This window comes from Lissotriton helveticus, chromosome 9, assembly GCF_964261635.1.
Source record: "Lissotriton helveticus chromosome 9, aLisHel1.1, whole genome shotgun sequence".
NCBI classification, from domain to species: domain Eukaryota; kingdom Metazoa; phylum Chordata; class Amphibia; order Caudata; family Salamandridae; genus Lissotriton; species Lissotriton helveticus.
In genome coordinates this window covers 255,366,189-255,387,466 of record NC_136070.1, presented here as the reverse complement: position 1 = coordinate 255,387,466, position 21,278 = coordinate 255,366,189, and the positions used below count along the sequence as shown (strand labels likewise).

At 50.6% G+C, this 21,278-nt stretch overlaps 1 protein-coding gene across 7 annotated transcripts in view; it reads right to left on the bottom strand.

The window, feature by feature from the left end:
• YLPM1 (YLP motif containing 1) overlaps positions 1–21,278 on the bottom strand; it is a 1,323,976-nt gene that overhangs the window by 1,179,382 nt on the left and 123,316 nt on the right. For all 7 annotated transcript variants that reach the window (XR_013600905.1, XR_013600906.1, XR_013600907.1 and 4 more), the window contains exon 4: positions 1,960–9,162. Coding sequence is in view for 4 of the 7 variants with exons in the window: in XM_078659897.1 (XP_078516023.1) it covers positions 1,960–9,162 (7,203 nt within the window). In the remaining 3 variants the exon portion in view is untranslated. The remainder of the gene's footprint in view (positions 1–1,959; positions 9,163–21,278) is intronic.

Here is a 21,278-nt window from a genome sequence, read left to right as displayed (position 1 = left end):
GTTCTATAATTTGAGTACGGTCTCCTGCATTCCAACTGGCAAAGAGGAAGTGTGTTGATCTCAGAATGGTACAGAGAATTATGCAGTTTTTTTTCTCCAGAGAAATAAACAAATGATCTAAGTGTGGTAAACAATTAAAGAGAATTTTACACAAACATCTTCCAGACTAGAGCCATTGAATCAAGACCCATCACACGTTACAGACCCTCATTGACAACGCAGGAAAACAGTCAATGCAGTTAGTGTCCTAAGATAGTCACAATGCTATTGAAATGCATTAAAGGAAAAAGTGATGCTCTAATCAATCGCCACATGGTGGCCAGGGATTCTGGTTAAGTAACTTAATATGCATGATCAATCACCTTACTCTATTATTGCAAGTTAAAAAAAAAAGTCAAGACCAGCAGGACACACAAGCATCTATTGGCCTAATACATAAAGAAATGAACAAAAACATCAATTTTAACATGCAATAATGGAGGACAACAAAATTGAGTGAAGACTTGTTCAGCCACCATATCGAAAAATCAAAGCATTTTTAGACAGTAAGAACTACCAGGCTCCCCTGTCGCATTTTGGTGTAGCACTGCTAATGTCTTGATTGAATGTCTTCAGCTGTACCAGGCATTGATCAATAAGGGACTACAGAATAAGGATGTGTACGCGTTTTGTTCTGGTGGTGTATCCTAGAACCTTTATTTCAAATACTTTTACAAATTTGTTGGCTTTATTTTCAATGTTGCATGCCTGTCAATGCAGTGCAATTGAAGATTTGTTAGGGAGATCTGGGATCACTAAAATAAGTGACATCACACTGGAAGCAAGCTACCAAAATGATGATCACACTAACTCACTTGCATGAAAAATGTGCATTTACATAGATTTCCTTATCTTGACTAACAGGCACACTTAAGACTATTCACCCCCCAGAACCTCAACAAACTTTATTGTTCTTGCTGAGCTTTTTTTCACTCCATCAGACCAGTGAAATTACTTACAGGAAGAAATATGGTTTCATATGTGACTGATGGAGCACCCACCTCTCCAAGACTAATACTTTGAGAACAAATAAAAAACTAGGTCATTATAAATAAAACCACGACAGTCAGAGCAGCAAACAAAATACCAGTATCTACACAACCTAACTACACAGACTTTAACAGTTTCCACATATAATCAATTGCCTTCAAAAAGGTCTGCTGTCGGACTGCTTCATTCCTCACGCCTGTCAATACGCAAAGCACAGCGTCGTCAAATTACCACGTAAAAGAACAGCACTTCAGATTTTCCTGAGTGCATTTAATAAAGTTCTGTTTCTGGAGCGGAGTCTGACATCGCATGTGGAAAGTACTGCTCAACAAGTGCAGAGACATACCCCCCTTAAAATCTAGCGATTATGCACCTAGAGGCACGGTTCATAAACTAAGAGTAGGGCTAGGTAACTTTAACTGACATTCTATCAGGACTGATTTAGAAACTTTCATTACGCTTTATAAAAAGTTTAACTTTCACAGACTCGAGATAAATAAAATATAAGCAATTCCCCCAATTACTCAGCCTTTAGAACACATTAGTCTATGGCTTACAAAGTTTTGTTAGACCTTAAGGGAGGAAAAATCACCTCACATGGAGTTAAACTATGGGTGAAAATGTAATTACTGGTCCCATCCAACCAAAGGGTACTATGAAGAGAATAATATGGATTTGAGGCAAAGGGACATAAACAACTGAGCAAGCCCCTCCACATCATGTAAAGCCCGCACACAATTCATACTGTAAGCGAATCCTAAAGCAAGCAAACTCTGAAAATCTTTACAAGACGTTCACTACTCAATTACTTTGGAAAAAAACAATCATGGATCCCCAATCTAAAATAGTGAGCAAACTGTTAAGAATCCATTCAAAATGTAAAATACAAGCAGGTCAATCTGCCTTGACAGAAAGCAGAGCACATCTCACCGTAGCATTTTCAACTCCTGGGCAGCCTTCAAGATTATCTCATGCTGCCTCTGACTTAGGACCATTGACCCCGCCATGGCTGGTGGTTGCTCAGTGTCCATGTTCATTTCTGCTTCAGGTAATGCTGAAGAGTGCACAGCAGGACCTGGGGGAGGCAGAGGTGGTAACGGAAGAAGAGGATCCAGGCGGCCCTCAAATCGATCTCTGGTTTCTGGTGGATACCATCTCTCCCCCAACCGGTCTTTGTCCCAGGGCCTTTCTGGTGGATAATCTTGACTTTTTTCCTCATGCCATGGTCTATCTGGGAACTCTCGAATCCTTAAGTCTCTTTCATGGCGGTCTCTCTCATACACAAAGTCTCTGTCTCTCTCCTCCCGCCACCGATCCTCCCGGAATCTGTCCAAAGGTGGGAGAGGAGGGAGAGGGGACAAAGCTCTGATTGGCGAGCGTGAACGGAGGGGTGAAAGAGAGCGTAGAGGTGGAAGAGGTGGAAGGGGAGGAAGAGGTGAAAGAGGTCGCAGAGGAGACAGGGGCCTGCGAGAGAGGGGTGCCCCTGGATAGTTTCTATCATGATGGAAGCCTCTATCTCGAGACCCAGAGAAGTCTCGATTAGGGTTCTGATTGAACCTTTCATATGGTCTTTCATATCTGTCCAAGTCTCTGCCCAAATCTCGCTCTCTCTCTCTATCATCCCACCATGTATCACGGTCAAGTTCATGAGGTGCAGAGGGACCAGGAGGACGAAGTGGCACTCTTTCTTCCCTGCTGTAGGGATCACGGGGCCCTTGCTGGAAATTTGGATCTTGCTCTCTCCAATGTGGCTCTTTCTTCCAGTCTTGCATTCCTTCTTGCCCCAATGGAAAGTCTCCTCTTCCTCGAACATCAAAAGGAACATCAGCTGGTACTCTTTCTTCTTCAAGCCATGGTGCTCTGGGAATACGACTTGACTCCTCTCCATGCCTTTCATCCATTTCATTTGGTCTAGCCAATGGAAGTCTCTCTCTGGTCATTTCTTGTCTCTTGTCATGAGCACCGTGTCTTAAAGGACTCACATCATGACTCCCAGATTTCAAGGGGCTCCTTTCACGATTTCCTGTTCTCACTGGGCTCCGCCCACGATTACCCATCTTTAAGGGACTCCTACCACGAATCCCTGGTCTCAAGGGGCTCCGGTCTCGAATTTCAGCTCTGATGAGGCCCCTGCCATGACTATTTTCAGGTTTTCTGTCCCGACTATCTGATCTCGCCGGATCTATGCTCCCTCCTGTCACCAGGCCTCGGTCCATGTTGCCGCCCATCAGTGGGGGCCTGTCCATGTTGCCGCCCATCAGTGGGGGCCTGTCCATGTTGCCGCCCATCAGTGGGGGCCTCTCCATGTTGCCGCCCATCAGTGGGGGCCTCTCCATGTTGCCGCCCATCAGTGGGGGCCTCTCCATGTTGCCGCCCATCAGTGGGGGCCTCTCCATGTTGCCGCCCATCAGAGGGGTTGGGCCCTTGTTGAAACCACCAGTGAATTGTCCTTTGTTCATTTGACTACTAGACATTAGCCCCATGTTCATTCCTGCAGCAGCTGGGACCTTGTTCAAATTGCCAGCAGCTGATGTTTTGTTCAGATTGCTATCCATCATTGGGCGTTTGTTTAAATTGCCGCTTGCTGTAGATGAGCCTTTATTTGAGTGGCTGTCTGTTGTGCCTGAGCCCCTGTTCAAGTCCCTCTCTGTAGCACTTGGTGCCTTATCCAAACTTGTGACTGTTGACAATGTCTTATCCTTGCTACTGGCCAATGGGGCAAAATCTTTACCCGTACTAATTCCAGATACTGTGCAACTGTCTGAGCTGCTGGCTCCTCTAGCCTGCCCTTTGGTGGAACTGCTTCCTCCTGTCGATGGACCTGTGTTACCAGTGCTGCCTGCTACAGGGCTCTTGCTTGAACTGCCGCCTTCCGCAGGGCTTTTGTCAGATATATTAGTTGAAAGGCTTTTGTCAACACCCCCCCCAGCTGGAGAGTCCTTATCGGAAATGCCACCTGCTGCAGGGCCCTTGGTTAAATTGCCACCTTGTGATGCAGAGTTCTTGTTCAGAGTACTGACAGCATCTTCTGACTCACTGTTCAGACCACCACTTGTTGCTGGGCCCTTTTTGGGACCACTGATTGCTGCTGCGGCAGTTGTTTGGCTCTTGCTGGGACCGCTGCTGCCTGCTTCCGTTGTTGGGCCTTTGCTTGGATCGCTGTTGCCTGGTGATGCTGTTGCTCGACCCTTGCTCGGACTGCTACCGGCCGATTCAGTTGTTGCTGGGACCTTACTTGGACCGCTGGCGCCTGCTACTGTTGGCCCTTTGCTCGGAACGCTGCTGCTTGCTGTTGTCGGACCCTTGTTGGGACCGCTGCTCCCTGCTGCTGTTGGGCCCTTGGTCGGACCACTGCCATCTGCTGTTGCTGGGCTCTTGCTTGTACCGCCGGTTGATGCTGGGCTTTTGGTTAGGCCAGCAGTTGCTGTTGGGCCTTTGCCTGAACCCCCAGCTGTTGATTTTGGTCCCAAGCTCAGAGCACCACCCACTACTGGGACCTGACTCTTCTCGTTACCAGATTTTGCTGAGCTCTGGTCTGGTTTTTTTTCAGTCTGTTTATCTGAAGTGCTGTCTACTGGGCTCTTCTCTAAACCACCACTTGCTTTCTCTGGAAGCTTTTCTGAACTTTTCTCTAGTCTCTGAGTAGCACCGTTTGAATTACTGCCTGGTCTTGCAGAATCCTTGTCAGAATTGGTGTCTTTTTTGGTGGAGCCCTTGTCTATGTTGCTACCTGTTCTGACAGGACCCTTTTCGAAGTTGCTTTCTGGTTTTTTGGAACCCTTCTCAGAAATACTATCTGGCTTATCAGGGCCCTTTTGAAAAGTGTTACTTTGTCCCTTATCATGACTGCCTTGTCTTGTGGGGTTTTTGTCAAATGTATTGCCAGGTCTACCAGGAGCCTGATCAAATAGGCTTCTAGGTTTGTCTGAGGCCTTATCAAAAATACTTCCAGGGCGGTCAGGGGCAGGAGGCTTGTCAAAAATGCTTCCAGGACGGCTGGGGCCAGGGGGCTTGTCGAATATACTACCAGGTCGGTCAGGGGCAGGAGGCTTGTCAAATATGCTGCCAGGCCGGTCAGGGGCAGGCGGCTTGTCAAATATGCTACCAGGCCGGTCCGGGGCAGGAGGCTTGTCAAATATGCTGCCAGGCCGGTCAGGGGCAGGAGGCTTGTCAAATATGCTGCCAGGCCGGTCAGGGGCAGGAGGCTTGTCAAATATGCTGCCCGGGCGGTCAGGGCCAGGAGGCTTGTCAAATATGCTGCCAGGGCGGTCAGGGCCAGGAGGCTTGTCAAATATGCTGCCAGGGCGGTCAGGGCCAGGAGGCTTGTCAAATATGCTGCCAGGGCCAGGAGGCTTGTCAAACATGCTGCCAGGGCGGTCAGGACCGGGAGGCTTGTCAAACATGCTGCCAGGGCGGTCAGGACCGGGAGGCTTGTCAAACATGCTGCCAGGGCGGTCAGGACCGGGAGGCTTGTCAAACATGCTGCCAGGGCCAGGAGGCTTGTCAAACATGCTGCCAGGGCCAGGAGGCTTGTCAAACATGTTGCCAGGGCCAGGAGGCTTGTCAAACATGCTGCCAGGGCCAGGAGGCTTGTCAAACATGCTGCCAGGGCGGTCAGGGCCAGGCCTGTCAAGGTGGCCACCAGGCCTACCCAGAGGATTGTCAAAAAGACTGCCTGGCCGGCCTTGGGGCTTGTCAAAGAGGCTGCCCGGTCGGTTTTGGGGTTTTTCAAAGAGGCTGCCCGGCCGGTCCATGGGCCTGTCCAGCAAGCCGCCAGGACGGTCCATGGGCCTGTCCAGCAAGCCGCCAGGACGGTCCATGGGCCTGTCCAGCAAGCCGCCAGGACGGTCCATGGGCCTGTCCAGCAAGCCGCCAGGACGGTCCATGGGCCTGTCCAGCAAGCCGCCAGGACGGTCCATGGGCCTGTCCAGCAAGCCGCCAGGACGGTCCATGGGCCTGTCCAGCAAGCCGCCAGGACGGTCCATGGGCCTGTCCAGCAAGCCGCCAGGACGGTCCATGGGCCTGTCCAGCAAGCCGCCAGGACGGTCCATGGGCCTGTCCAGCAAGCCGCCAGGACGGTCCATGGGCCTGTCCATCAAGCTACCAGGCCTGTCCATGGGCCTGTCCAGCAAGCTGCCAGGCCTGTCCATGGGCCTATCCAGCAAGCTGCCAGGCCTCTCCATGGGCCTATCCAGCAAGCTGCCAGGCCTCTCCATGGGCCTATCCAGCAAGCTGCCAGGCCTCTCCATGGGCCTATCCAGCAAGCTGCCAGGCCTCTCCATGGGCCTATCCAGCAAGCTGCCAGGCCTCTCCATGGGCCTATCCAGCAAGCTGCCAGGCCTCTCCATGGGCTTGTCAAAGAGGCTACCTGGCCGTGTTGGACCTTTATCAAAGAGGCTCCCTGGTCGCATAGGACCCTTGTCGAAATCTGTGCCTGGTCTGTCTGGGCCCTTGTCAAAAAGGCTACCTGGTCTTGAAGCAGAGTCCAAATTAACACCTGGTCTTCCAGATCCCCGTTCTATATTCATGAGTGGCCTCACTGCACCTCTATCTAAGCTGCCTGGCCTCTCTAAACTTCTGTCCCAACTAGGTCCTTGTGCATCTCTATCAAAGCTTTCTGGTCGCATGGGGCCACGCTCAAAGCCCCCATCTGGGCCAAGGGGGCCCCGCTCAAAGCCCCCATCCGGGCGCAGGGGGCCTCTATCTGAACTGCCATCAGGCCGCATTGGGCCCCGGTCAAAGGAATCATCAGGTCGGAAGGGGCCCTTATCAAAGCCATCAGGTCGCATTGGGCCTCTATCTAAATTACCAAGTCTCATGGGGCCCCTATCCAGATTACTGCCTGGAGCCACCAGACCTTTGCCCCAATTGTTTCCAGGTCTATCTGGACCTTTGCCCCAATTGGAACCCATTCTATCTGGATCATTCTCCAAGTTGCCAACTGGTCTTGGTGGGCCTCTATCCAAAACACTTCCTGACATGACTGCACCTTTATCCCAATTTGTACTTTGCCGTAAAGGACCTTCCTCCCAACTACTGTCCGGGCCCTGATCCCAATCGTCTTCTGCTTGATCTGGATCCTGTTCCCAATTATCTGGTGGATTCTGGTCCTCAACCCAATCATCATCTGTTTGCATTGGGTCATTTTCCCAGGGGCCAACTGGCCGCCTGGGGCCTTGATCCCAAGGACCACCAAGGTGCCTCGGGCCTTGATCCCAGGGGCCACTCGGGCGTCCACGGCCAGCTTGGCTTCCTGGACCCTGGTCCCAAGCCCCGTCCGGCCGCTTCGGTCCCTGGTCCCAAGCCCCGTCCGGCCGCTTCGGTCCCTGGTCCCAAGCCCCGTCCGGCCGCTTCGGTCCCTGGTCCCAAGCCCCGTCCGGCCGCTTCGGTCCCTGGTCCCAAGCCCCGTCCGGCCGCTTCGGTCCCTGGTCCCAAGCCCCTTCCGGGCGCTTCGGCCCCTGGTCCCAAGCCCCGTCCGGCCGCTTCGGCCCCTGGTCCCAAGCCCCGTCCGGCCGCTTCGGCCCCTGGTCCCAAGCCCCGTCCGGCCGCTTCGGCCCCTGGTCCCAAGCCCCGTCCGGCCGCTTCGGTCCCTGGTCCCAAGCCCCGTCCGGCCGCTTCGGTCCCTGGTCCCAAGCCCCGTCCGGCCGCTTCGGTCCCTGGTCCCAAGCCCCGTCCGGCCGCTTCGGTCCCTGGTCCCAAGCCCCGTCCGGCCGCTTCGGTCCCTGGTCCCAAGCCCCGTCCGGCCGCTTCGGTCCCTGGTCCCAAGCCCCGTCCGGCCGCTTCGGTCCCTGGTCCCAAGCCCCGTCCGGCCGCTTCGGTCCCTGGTCCCAAGCCCCGTCCGGCCGCTTCGGTCCCTGGTCCCAAGCCCCTTCCGGCCGCTTCGGTCCCTGGTCCCAAGCCCCTTCCGGCCGCTTCGGTCCCTGGTCCCAAGCCCCTTCCGGCCGCTTCGGTCCCTGGTCCCAAGCCCCTTCCGGCCGCTTCGGTCCCTGGTCCCAAGCCCCATCCGGCCGCTTCGGTCCCTGATCCCAAGCCCCATCCGGCCGCTTCGGTCCCTGATCCCAAGCCCCATCCGGCCGCTTCGGTCCCTGATCCCAAGCCCCATCCGGCCGCTTCGGTCCCTGATCCCAAGCCCCATCCGGCCGCTTCGGTCCCTGATCCCAAGCCCCATCCGGCCGCTTCGGTCCCTGATCCCAAGCCCCATCCGGTCGCTTCGGTCCCTGATCCCAAGCCCCATCCGGTCGCTTCGGTCCCTGATCCCAAGCCCCATCCGGTCGCTTCGGTCCCTGATCCCAAGCCCCATCTGGTCGCTTCGGTCCCTGATCCCAAGCCCCATCTGGTCGCTTCGGTCCCTGATCCCAAGCCCCATCCGGCCGCTTCGGTCCTTGGTTCCAAGAGCCATCAGGCCCTTTGGGGCCAGTATCCCAAGTGCCATCTGGGTGCTTTGAGCCTTTGTCCCAGTCACCGGTAGGTGGTGCTGAGCTCTTATCCCAGTTGCTGAATGGTCTAGCTGAGCCCATGTCCCGAAAGTCTGCCTGAAGCTTGCCATCACCAGGCCCAGTGAGGTTTGCAGCTCCTAAAGGCCCCCCCATTCCAGCAGCTCCTACTGCAGAAAACCTAGGGGCATTAGATGTTGGAAATGGCTTTTGATTCGGCGCTGCAAATGGTGGAACAGATTTGGATAAATGTTCAGTGTTTTGGGGATTTTTGTTCCAACTTGAAATTCCAGGGATATCTACTTCCATTTTTGTTTCTGTCTGAGAACTCTTTCCATCATCCCTTGAATGGAAAAGGAGAGGTGGTTTGGATGCAGAGTCTGGGCCTAAAAAAGGGGGAACCGAACCAGATGTATGAACGTCCGAGTAATCAGCAGATTGCTCTTGTGTTTCCATGGGCTCAGTTTGTTGCTCTTCTTTTGCTGCAGACGTTTCAGGCCCTCTCCACCATAATCCTCCTGGGGTGAAACTAGATGAGCGCTGTGTGTTGCTCTGAGGATTGCCGAATCGTGATGTTGGCCACTGCTCTTGCATCGGGCCTCTCACACCAGGGCCAGGTACGCCCGGAGGGGGTACGTCAAACCGTGGTCCTTCAAATCGTACTGGGGGCTGTACACCTCCACCAGGTGGGCCATCAAGTCTGCAAAAGAAACACACTTTCAGTGCCAAGATATAGAACAATCCAATAAAGACAAAGTAAAAACTCAGTGGTCATATGCTAAAAAATAAAAAAAAACATCCCAGTAGCACAAAATACATAATCAGAGAAAGAATTCAATTCATTGTCAACTTAATCTGCGTGAATATGAGCCACTGAAGTAATCTAGTAAAAGCAAACCATGATCAAAAGGGGGTGGAACTGTTTGTATAAAGGCAGAATTAGCATGCACTCTTAAAAGGGACTACAATTTATTTGGAGAAAAAGTAGGTAGAAATGTATTTTTGTAAACTCTTTCCAAACCTTTTATTTCACTTCATTAAAATGAGCGATATGAAAGTTTCCTAACCACTGAATCTTCAACCTACACAATTTTATGTCAGCCTAGGAGCTCCACAGTGCCAGCATGCAATATGCGCTCTGCTTCTATCCTCCATGCACTATCTTGGAAAAAGTTTCACAATACAGCAGGTAACTCGTCATCAAGAGTCATGAACACAATAGCAGGACTCGAAAAATCCACTCGCGATGTCGAGTGACATGTTATCAGGTCGAGCTATTTTTAATTCAACCTGGAAGGTACAGGTGTTTTGTTCATTCAGAAAGTGAACGAGCAATAAACACATTTGGTTTTAGTCTTGATACATTTCCGGTCTGTTAAAGGACAGAGGTCAAATGCAAGTTGCTCTTTTTACTAATAGTTAATTATCTGTTCCTGGAAAATATTTTTTTACATTTCTTTCTCTTATTGTAGTTAGTGCTTTTTGTCAAGTGAGTTATCGGACAGTTATTGTCAAACAAAATGTAGTAAAATGTCAGTTTTTTTCTCCAACACAATATTTAAACACCATGTGAATGAATAGTAGTTACTTCAAAATACATCAGGAATTATAACTTTTTTGTAATTCAAAAGTGTAATGCAAAGAACGATTTACATAGGAGCAAAACAAATCACAACACTACTTGGTGATTTGCAAATGACATATTTGCAGAAACTAGATTTCCAGCCATTGTACACCATATATTTTTAAAACTACACCAGTGGGAAATTATGTGGGCATTTAAATGTAAACTCTGCTGATTGCAAATGACAGTGTGCTGCTACATCATGCTTTAGTTAAGTATTTAATAAAAATAACAGTTTTTACACATGAGTTCAGACACATTTTTGCCCCTGCACTGATGACAATGCTTTAATGAACTGAGGCAAGTCAGGGATCATGTGCACCTTGAATGTGGCTAGATTTGTATTATATATGGAGCAAACATTTAGTCTATTAAACCATACAAGAGATTTCTGTACAGCAGACATGCTGAACATGCGTATTTGAAGGTGCTCTCATATGATAAAGAAAATGGTGTCTCAGTGAATTAAAATACTTGCCAGGATCACAATTTAAACCCAGTTTAGGAGTCAAGAACATAATTCGAGTAGATTTTTTAAGGAACTAAACCTGCAGGTCTAGTAACTTTTTAATGATTTTTTGAGGCCGGAATATAACACTCCAGTGGCAAAATATTACTTGGTACAAAATATACAATTGGCAACCTAATACTTTCTAAAATCAGGCATTACAGCAATAGGATATGGTAAAAGACAGTGACAGAAATCACCTAAGCAATCATTTCTGAAAAGTAGATCTTCTGAAGATCGTTGCTTTTAGTGTTTAACAAGGATATTTTGCAAGAAGCTGGGTTTGTTGTAGTAACCCCTTCGCTTTTTGCCATATTTCTGACGGACTATGACATTATGTGCCGTGGGGTCCCTGCCAATCAGCCTCTGTCCTTACAAAACGAATAGTTTACCTGTTGGTGTAGTTTTGCAGCTTTAAGATCTTTCTGGATTCACTATGCTGTGCATATTCCGCAATCTGGTGGTTGAGTCCGGAATCGTAGTCTTTTTTTGTCGTAGCCCAGGTGGGCGTCGACGTCCCACCATTTGGTGTACCTTCGGTGACGTCGGCGTGCTTCCGGCGGAAGCTACAACCCTTGGGCGCCATCTTCGGATTCTTTTTTCTGTCTTTTTTTTTGTCTTTGTAGTGAATCCATGGCTATGTTTGTTAATCATTTTTTCAACATAGTTCTTTCAACGTATCTTGTAAGCTTCAACTTGCTTTCTTTCCTATGTGTTTCCACCCTCTTCTCCAGCCTCATCTTTCTGGCAGAGGCAGGTGGGTTCCGAACGCTAGTGAATCCAGAAAGATCTTCAAGCTGCAAAACTACACCGACAGGTAAGAAACTATTCGCAGCGTGAATCTTTCTGGATTCACTATGCTGTGCATAGATTTTGTGGCGGTTGGGTGGAAGATGAGCGTTGGTTGTTGAATATATGTTGAAGCACCTTTTGTCCTACTTGTGCTTCTTTGTTCATCTGTACATCCACGCAATAGTGCTTAGTGAAAGTGTGCACTGAAGCCCATGTTGCCGCCAGGCATATGTCCTGAATTGGTGTGTTGGCCAGAAAGGCAATTGTTGCTCCTTTCTTCCTGGTGGAGTGGGCCTGTGCCCCTCCTGTTAGCTCCAGGCCAGCTTGTTTGTGGCAGAATTGTATTGTCTGTGCGATCCATCGAGCTATGGTGTTTTTAGTCACTGGTTTGCCCATGTAACTGTTTGCGAAGGATACGTAGAACTGTTTTGTTTTCCTGTGTTCCTTCGTGCTTTCAATGTAGTGCATCACAGCCCTTCTTGCGTCTAGGGTGTGGAGCGACCTCTCAGCGCTTGTAATGGGGTTTTGGAAGAAGCTAGGGATCTGAATACTCTGATTCATGTGGAACCTTGACACCACCTTTGGCATGAAGTGTGGGTCTGTTCTCATCACGACCCTGTCTCGGTGTATCTGGATGTAGGGTTCCTGCAGTGTGAGTGCCTGCAGTTCGCTCACCCTTCGTAGCGAGGTGATTGCTACCAGAAAGGCCGTCTTCATTGTTAACATTTGCAGTGATGCTTTGTGGATGGATTCTAAAGGTACTTTCATGAGCTCCGTCAGTACCACATTTAGGTTCCAGGCGGGTGGCGGCATTCTCTTAGGCGGCGCTATTCTTTTAGCCCCTTCGAGGAATCTTTTTACGACTTGGGATGTAAAGAAGCTTCTCCCTGTTTCTTCTCTTGTGTATGCCACAATCGCTGCCAGGTGCACCCTCAGCGAGGATGAGCTTAGCTTAGCCTTAATTAGGTGCGTGAGGTACCTTAGCACCGTGGATTCCTTGGTCAGTTTCCTATGGAGTTGCTTTTTGTGACACCATAGAGTGAATCTTTTCCATTTTTCCCCATAGCACTTGCGTGTGCTGGGCCTTCTCGCCTCTCGCAGCACCCGCAGGGTGCTCTCTGGTAGTTTTAGGTGTACGAATTCTAAGTCCTCAGGAGCCAGGCTGAGAGGTTGAGGCTCTCCGGCTGTGGGTGTATAACTTCTCCGTTTTCCATGGAAAGTAGGTCTCTTTTTGAGAACTTGTGGGGTGGCCCCTGCGCCATCGCCATTATCTGAGAATACCACGTCTGTCTGGCCCATTGTGGTGCCACAAGGATGAGCATCATGTTGCTCTTCATGCATTTGTTGAGAACCCTGGGGATCAGTGGTATCGGGGGAAAAGCGTAGGCAAATGTTTTTGACCAGCTTATCCATAGGGCATTCCCCTGGGACAGTGCCTCTGGTTGCCTGGATGCAAAGTATTGGCATTTTGCATTCCGGTGTGTTGCAAATAGGTCTATTGTTGGTGTGCCCCATTTCCTGAATAGACTCGGTTTCCTGACTGTTGAGTTCCCACTCGTGGGACGCTGAAGTCTGCCTGCTGAGCCAATCTGCTTCTACATTGTCCTTCCCTGGCAGGTGTATGGCTAGCAGGTCTATTTTTAGTGGTATAGACCATTTCCTGTGCCAAGCTTGACAGAGGGAACGATTGAGTTCCCCCATGTTTATTTATGTAAAACATCGTTGTGATGTTGTCTGTTTGTATTAGCACCTTCTGGTTGTACAGGTGTTTCTGAAAAGCCTTGAGGGCTAGCAACACAGTTTTCAGTTCCAGGTAATTGATGTGTCTGACTGCATCTGTAGGCAGGGCTTTAAGTGGTAAAAAAAAAACTGAGGGTGCTCTAAAATGGCCAGGGCAAAGCTCTTAGAGGGGCGTGGCCTATCCAAGTAGGGGCGTGGTCTAAATCAAGATAACTAGCATTGTGTTAGGGCTGGGGCAGGATCACGCAGACTAGTTCCTCTCTCTGCGTTTCAGTTGTTCCTGGGTTACACTGCAGCCTTAACGCTCAGTGTGAAAGGTCAGAGCTTGGTCGTGCTGGAGCAGGCTGCCTATGGGCATCTCTCTCCTAATCATCCCAAGATGTGAAGGCTGGCACCACGACAACACCTGCCCTGCAAGAAGGGAAATCCTGAGAAAAAATGTCTCTCTTTAAAGCCCCGTTCCTCCTACAACACGGCTCACCTGGCATGCTCACTACCTCCCACTGCTCAGTAGTGAACAAAATGAGCATGCGCACATCGATGTCATTGATCTCACTGCAGTCGAGGAAAAAAAAAAAAAAGAAAACGGACTACCTTTGGAGGCCTGAAAATAGAGCCTGATAGAGACCCGTTTCGAAGCACCCTGAAAATAACTGCCGGTACTCAGACCTGGACAGCCCCGGCCCACTTAAAGCCCTGCACTAAACATACAACACAAACAGTGCTCTGCCAACCGTAGCTCAGAGTGAGCAGTTACATTAAGCACCTTATATAAGCAATAACGTGTTGCACGAAGTACATAAACAAATGCACTTTTAAAACTAACTGCAGGGCCGGACTGAGAACCACAACCAGCCCTGGCAAAGTGCTCGGCCGGCTCCCCCTCCCCACTCGGGGGGTTGATAGTGCAGCCGAGCTTCTTGCCGGGGCCGGTTTTCGGCTGATTTTCGGCTGATTTTGGTACAGGGCCGCTTTGACAGCCCTGTAACAAAAAAGGCCCCCGGGGCCCAAAACCGGCCCCCACCCGTGCGGCGCACCGGGGGATTGCCCGGTGCCCGCTGTGGCCAGTCCGGCCCTGATTAACTGGCTGGCTGCCCAAACTAAGCCTACAATACAAATGACATATGTCAAAATAATGTAGCACACATTGGCTTTGTTTGAGTGCTAGGATGCGGGTGCCTTTTTTGTGTGTCCTTGGCAGGGCGAGTTTCATTACCCAGTGCATCAAACGGGCATGTGCTCTCTGGTACAGAGTGCCCACACTTTTGTAACTTGAAGGGTAGAGAGAGAGTACCTGCACTTCTCAGCAGTGCTGCAATATTTTTAATGCTAGAGTACCGGTACTTCGCAGCAAACAGCCGTTCTGTAGGTAGTAGGTATGTGAACTTATCTATTTCCATGAAATCAAAGGGAGTCCCTTAGCACAACAAAACTTCAGTCACCACTCAACTCCTGTCCCAATGGGCAGGTGCACGTCTTTGCTGTTCCTCATTCGCTGTCAATCCTTTTCAGAATGGGGGTGAGGCTGTTCAGCATTGGATTACCCCATCTCTGCAAGTGCTGTTAATGAAAGAATCGCAGGTACAGGTGAAAGGGTGCTAAGTTACTAGATCCGAAATTGTGAAACTGTCCAAACCTAGGCAGAAATACACTTGGTGAAAGGAACCACCCCAATTTACTTTTCATTTTCGTTGTGGCCGGTACCTAAGTGCGAAGCAGTTGGGGGCAGAGGGAGGGGTAACTTTGGTGTTTCGGATGACGGTATGAATGTTTATTTACAGCCAGCACGTGTTTTTTCGAGTGCCTTCCCAAATTATGCTCATCACTTTATATCAAATAATACGGCGAAGGAAGCACACTCAAATGTATGAATAATATTTGACGGTATGTTGTTGTGCCTTTCTAATCCGAGACAAAAAACTCAGTCACGCTGTTCTATTTAGAAACACTGCCTTTGGGGTCGTTTTGTGATCAGTTATGGAAGTTGGAATGCAAGCTGAAGAAAAGCTTCTTCACATGCACAAACTTAATTCAAAGGGCTTTTAGATGATCCTATGGCAGGTACCACGCAGTTTCCGACAGCTCGTCTTCCTGCAAGATGGAGTTGTGACCCTGTGGCACTGCTGCTCCTGGCTTTGCTGCTGAGTAGTGGGGGCGGGGAGAGGGAGTGTTGCTAGTCCGGAGACAGCGAGACAGCTACTGAAAAAGTGAAAGCGCGGCAAGGGACACTGTAAAAAGGAAATAAATCAGTACTTCTGAAGTTGTTTGTGAGCATGGGCACATCGATGTTCATGCTCTCACTGCAGTCGAGGAAAAAAAAAAGAAAACGGACTACCTTTGAAGACCTGAATATAGAGCCCGAAAGAGACCCGTTTCGAGGCCCCCTGAAAATAACTGCCGGTGCTCAGACCCGGACAGACCCGGCCCACTTAAAGCCCTGTCTGTAGGGCTCCACAGACCCCTCACTCGGAGCCTGTTCATGTGTGCGCCCCACCCCTTCTGGGATGAGTCTGTGGTGATGGTCACTGTTGGGTCCGGTGGTGTTAGAGGTTTCCCTTCTGTTATTCTCTCCTTGGTCCACCACCTTCTCTTCCTGCACCCTGTGCGTTACAACCACTAGATCCTCCCAACTTCCTGTGGCTTGTGACCATTGCTGTTGCAGCCACTCTTGGAGTGGTCTCATTTGTAGGCGTACATTGGGGACCAGGTGTATGCATGATGCCATCATCCCCAAGATCTTGCTCACAGTCCTCACTGTCAGAGCTCGCCCCTTCTGGTAGTGACGTTTCTCCCTCCGTAGGCTGAGGGTTCTCTTTTCGCTCGGTAAGACCCTGCATTGGACTGTGTCGATCTGGGCTCCCATGAAGATCTTCACTTGCTCTGGTTCCATCAAGCATTTGCCCCAGTGTATGGAGAAACCCAGGCTTGCTAGCGTTTTTGTCACCTGTTCTGCATGATCTTTGCATGTCCTGTAAGAGCTTGCCTTCACCAGCCAGTCGTCGAGGTAGGGGTACACGTGTATCCCCTTTCTTCTTAGATGTGCGGCCACTGCCGCGAGGCATTTGGTGAACACCCTTGGTGCGGACTTTAGGCCGAATGCCAGGGTCGTGAATTGGTAGTGATCCTTGTTTACTGTGAACCTTAGCATGTGCTGCCTGTTCATGGGGATGTGCAGGTACGCATCTTTGAGGTCTGTCGTGGACAAGAAGTCCCCGGCCTTTATCTGTGGGATGACCTCTTGTAGGGACGTCATTTTGAATTTTTGAGTTTTGACGTATTTGTTTAGGAACCGTAGGTCCAGGATGGGTCTTAGACTTTCGTCCACTTTTGGCACCAGGAAGTAGTTTGAGTACACTCCCTTGTTCCGTTCTTTGAAAGGAACCCGTTCGATGGCCACTTTGAGGAGGAGTTCTTGAGCTTCCTCTTGCAGTAGTTGCAGCTCTCTTCCCGAGTGCTGTCTTTTCTTTGGTTTTCTGTTTGGTGGTGTCTTTTCCAACTCTATGCAGTATCCGAACTGCATAATATTGAGTATCCACTTGTCTGTTATTTTCCTCCACTCCTGGAGAAAAACCTCAATCTTCCTCCTACCGGCGTCACATGTTCCTTTGTGTCTTGTCTGTGTAGCCCTCTCCTCTTTGTTTTTCCGTGCTCCTCCCCCGGAGGGTTTGGGTGGGGGAGCACCTTCTTCCGTGTGAAGTCACTTAGAGGGGGTTGTTCACCGCCTCTCCTTCTCTGGCCTCGTCCATTTCCTCTTGACCGAAAGGACTGGACCCTGCTTTGGTAGTTCCAGCTTTGCCTCTGCTGGCCCTGGTGGCCTTGGTTGTCACTCTGTTGCCCCTGGTGGAAGCTCTGGTGAGAATCTCCTCGCTGACTTCCACCTCTGCCGTTCGGCCTCCGTGTAGGAGTGCCCCTTCTCATCCCCCTGAACTGCAGGGCCCCCATGGACCTTGCCGTCTCGTTGCCCTTCAGTTGGGTGAGCTTCTCATCAACTGGGGCTCCGAACAGTGTTTCACTGTTGAAGGGTGTGTTCAGGATGTTGTTCTGAACCTCAGCCTTGAAGCCCGAGATCCTGAGCCAGGCTTGTCTTCTCTGTGATGCCTATAGCCATCAGTCTGCTGGATGTTTCTGCCCCATCCAAGGCTGTCTTAAGGCAAGAGATGGCGATGTTTTTCCCCTCTTCCACAAGGTGTGATGCCCTCTCACGGTATTGGTCCGGGAGGTGCTTGAGCAACTGTCCCATCTCATCCCAGTGCTGGTATTGATGTCTATTTAGGAGGGCATTGGAGTTCGCCATCCGCCAGTGCGTTGCGTGGTTCCTCTCAATTTTCCTGCCAGTTAGATCCATCCTCCTGCTTTCCTTGTCAGGTGGGGGTCCAGACGTTGTTGGGACGTTTGCCCTTTTCCTGGCCGTTGCAGCGATTATTGAATCTGCTGTGACGGATCCCTTGATGTAAGCTGGGTCTTGGGAGGAGAATTTGTACTTCTTCTCCGTCCTCGGAGTTACTGATCTGCATGTGGCCGGGTCCTTGAAGGCTTCCTTCCCCTGGTCTGTGATACTCTTGAGCATGGGCAAGAACCGGCTTCTTGTCTGTATGGGGAGCAATGTCTCGAGCAGGAAGTCTGCTTTTGGCTTCTCCTCTTCCACCTTAACTCCATAAGCTGCTGCCGCCTTCCTGACCACCTCATTGTATGCCCCAATGTCATCCGGTGGCGAAGGCCTCGAGGGGTATGTTTCCACCGCCTCCTCCGGGTTTTCAGGCTCGATGTCCTGCCATTCATGGTCTTGGGCCGTCGAGGAACCCGAGACGTAGTTTGACTGCTGCTCCCCGTAATCCCCTTCTGTGTAGTAGAGGTCTTCCTCCTCTTCGTGCTCTGAGGGTTCCGGAGTTTTCAGCGTTTCTTCGACGTCGAACTCCTCGAGCTCCTGTACCTCAGCGACGGTTGGTGCCGGCTTAGAGGGGATCTTGTAACTTCTCATTTTTTCATCGAAGTCTTTTTCTCTGAAGGATGTTCTCCATTTCGGCCTCGTGCCGCCTTCTCTTTCTCTGCATCTCTGCGGCCTGCTCGTCGTAGAGCGTTTCAGCCGCTCTTTTCGGCGGGTCGAAACTTTCTTCGGCTCCTTTTCTTTCGAAGTCGAAGTCCCTTTTTCGGGGGCTTGCTTCGATGACCTTTGCTTTTCGCTGGTCTTCGGCCTCCGGGAGTCCTTCTCTGAGGACCTGCTGGGCTCTTTTTCGGAGGATGCAGCTACGGTCGTCGATTTGTTCGGCGCCGGTGCTCCTTTCGAGGCTCTGGACTCAGACTTTCGGGAGTCTGCCTCTGGCTTTCGAGGCACTGTGGGAGTTTTCGGGGTCGTAGACTTTCCTACCTTATCATGCGTTTTCTTATCGGTCTCAGCGACCGTGAAGTCATCTGGGCCTTCGGCGATGTGGTCCTAGTCGTCGGTGGAGAGGCCAAGTTCATAAAGAGTCGGGGCTTGGCCCTTGCCCTGCATCGTGTGGTGAGCTGTCCTCTGTCTCTCGAACTCGGAGAGTCTTCGGCTTGAAGACGGAGCAGGCGTTGCAGTCTCTGCTCTCGTGGTCGATTGGCAGGCAGAGGTTGCAGACTGGGTGCTGGTCCTTCTGTGCAAACTTGTGATGGCAGTTCTTGCAGAATTTAAATGGCGTCTTGTACATCCCTGCGCTCAGGGGGCCCCCTGTGTGCGCATTCCTCCAAGGACGTCGAAGATTTCGAAGTTCTCTCCTTTCTTCGTCGACGCTTCTGATGGTCCTCTTCTCCCGATCTTCTCAGGTCTTCACCGTTGAAGAGATGCTGTATTTCCTCCTTTTCTCCTCCAAAACTTCTGGAGCTTCACGCGACGATCCAGACTCAACGGCGGAAAAAAGAATCTGAAGATGGCGCCCAAGGGACGTCACCGAAGGTACACCAAATGGTGGGACGTAGACGCCCACCTGGGCTACGAAAAAAAAAAAGAAAGACTCAGATTCCGGACCCAACCACCAGATTGCGGAATATGCACAGCATAGTGAATCCAGAAAGATTCACGCTGCAAAACTATACCTTTCTACCCCCAATTGGCACCTCTCTGGCCAAACCAAAGTCTCTTCTAAATAGTACCAGGACTACCAAAGGCACGGTGACCAGGGTAGGCCTCTAAAGGCTGCAGCACATATTGTGCCACCCTTAGAGGTCGTGTACCTTAACACACACATTGCCATTGCAGGCTGTGTTTTGGTTAACAGAAAAGTGAAGTGTGCCATGCTTCTAACCCACTTCCTATGTTACAGATGAGACACCCCTCTAGCTGGGTGCACTATACCACTGGTGAGGGTACAGGATTCATGAGCACTGTACCCCTACAGTGTCCAAGTACATTCTTAGACGTTATAAGTGCAGTAAAACCAGAGTATATGCCTATATGGTTAAACTCCACAGCACCAATTGGTTTTACTGATTTCTGGGAAATTGGTAGCAACCTTTTCAGCATAATAAACCCACACTGATGCCAGTGTGGGATTGATTATACCATGCACTCATCTTAGAGATGCTCGCTTAAAAACAACCAGTAAACAACCAGTAAATGTTGGGTTCCCCGATTGGTAAACACCAGCATGCCACCACAAGATATGTTTTTGGACCCCTGGGGTTGGAGCCTTCGCTCCCAGAGCCCAGAAACAAAGCTTTACCTGGGCGGGGTGGTCACACCTCCCCCAGGTCAGGCGAGCCATTTGTGGCAGCGGAGCTCCAAAGACCTAGACGCCTTTGTAACAGGAGCTCCAGCCTCTGGTGCCATCAGGAGCAGGCCCCTTTCCTGTCTCACCCACTTTTTCGGAGGGAGGACAGGTGGGAAAATTAGAGCAGCCCGGAAGGTGTGTCCACCTCTGCGAACTCCGCCCCTCAGCTGTGGGAGGCGATGCGAAGCCCACTCTCCAATCAGTTTTGGGGATTATGCCCAATCCCACATGTGGGGTGAGCACACCAAGGGTGCAGTCACCTAAGGTCGGTAGCCCATTGGCTAAGGACCTTGAGGCCCCTAAAACACCCCATAAGGATTCTAATTACCCAGTAAGCATCTTTTCTTGGCATGTAGGGCTCTAGATTTACATGCTTTGCATACTCCTGCCATCTTGTGTTGGGTTCGGGTGTTTGCAAACTTTCTTCGAAGTAGTCATTCTAGTCACGAGGTAGGGTGACTCCTCCTGTCAGTGATAGTGTGCATGGGCACCGGCACCATTGTTAGATTGCTTTACGGCAAGAGGGTGAGAATGGAGTGAGTGTAGTAAAGAGATGTAGAACTTCTGGATCACCGCCGGGGTCAGAGGCAGGGGAGGAAAGGCGTAGAGTAATGTCTGCGACCAGCTGATCAAAAGACCGTTCCACAGTGATCCCTGTTGGGGAAACCTGGACGCGAAGACAGGGCATTTTGCATTTGCCCCGTCTGCGTACAGGTCTACGTCCGGTACGCCCCAGCACCGAAAAACCTCTTGTGCGACTTCCTCGTTGAGCACCCAATCGTGAGCTTCTACGAAGGCTCTGCTTAGGCAGTCTGCTTGGACGTTTTGAACTCCTGGTAGGTGGACTGCCACGATGGACAGGCCCCTTGCTAGGAGCCAGGGGAGGGCGCACACTCCACTACAATCCGACCTTTGTTCCGTGCAAATCTCCCAGGAGGGGGTTAATTCACAGAGGCGACAGCCTCAACTGCAGTGTGAGGCAAGGAGTCTCCTCTGCTAAAAACTAAAGCAAACAGACACGCTTTCGGTTTTAGCAGAGCAGACCCCTTGCCTCCCACTGTAGCTGAAGCATTTCAGCTGTGTGAATTAACCCCCTCCTGGGAGAGTTCGCTCTTCCCAGAAGGGAGACAAAGTTAACAGAGTTTGAGTCAGCATTGAAGCTGAACATCCTGTGATTCTGGGCAAAACACTTTATCTCCCCGTGCCCAACAAAGAAAATGAGTATGTCCTCATGTAATGCAACTTGTGCTATGTAAAGCACTGATACCTGATTCAGGTCAAGTTCGCGCTATATAAAACTCAGTAAAAAAAAGAAAAAAGTGGGCTCTGGCCCAGGGCCCCAGCCTTTCAAAGGGGGTGGGAGTGTGTGTGTGTGTGTGTGTGGGGGGGAGGGTGGTGGGGGAGGTGAAAGAGCCAGCACT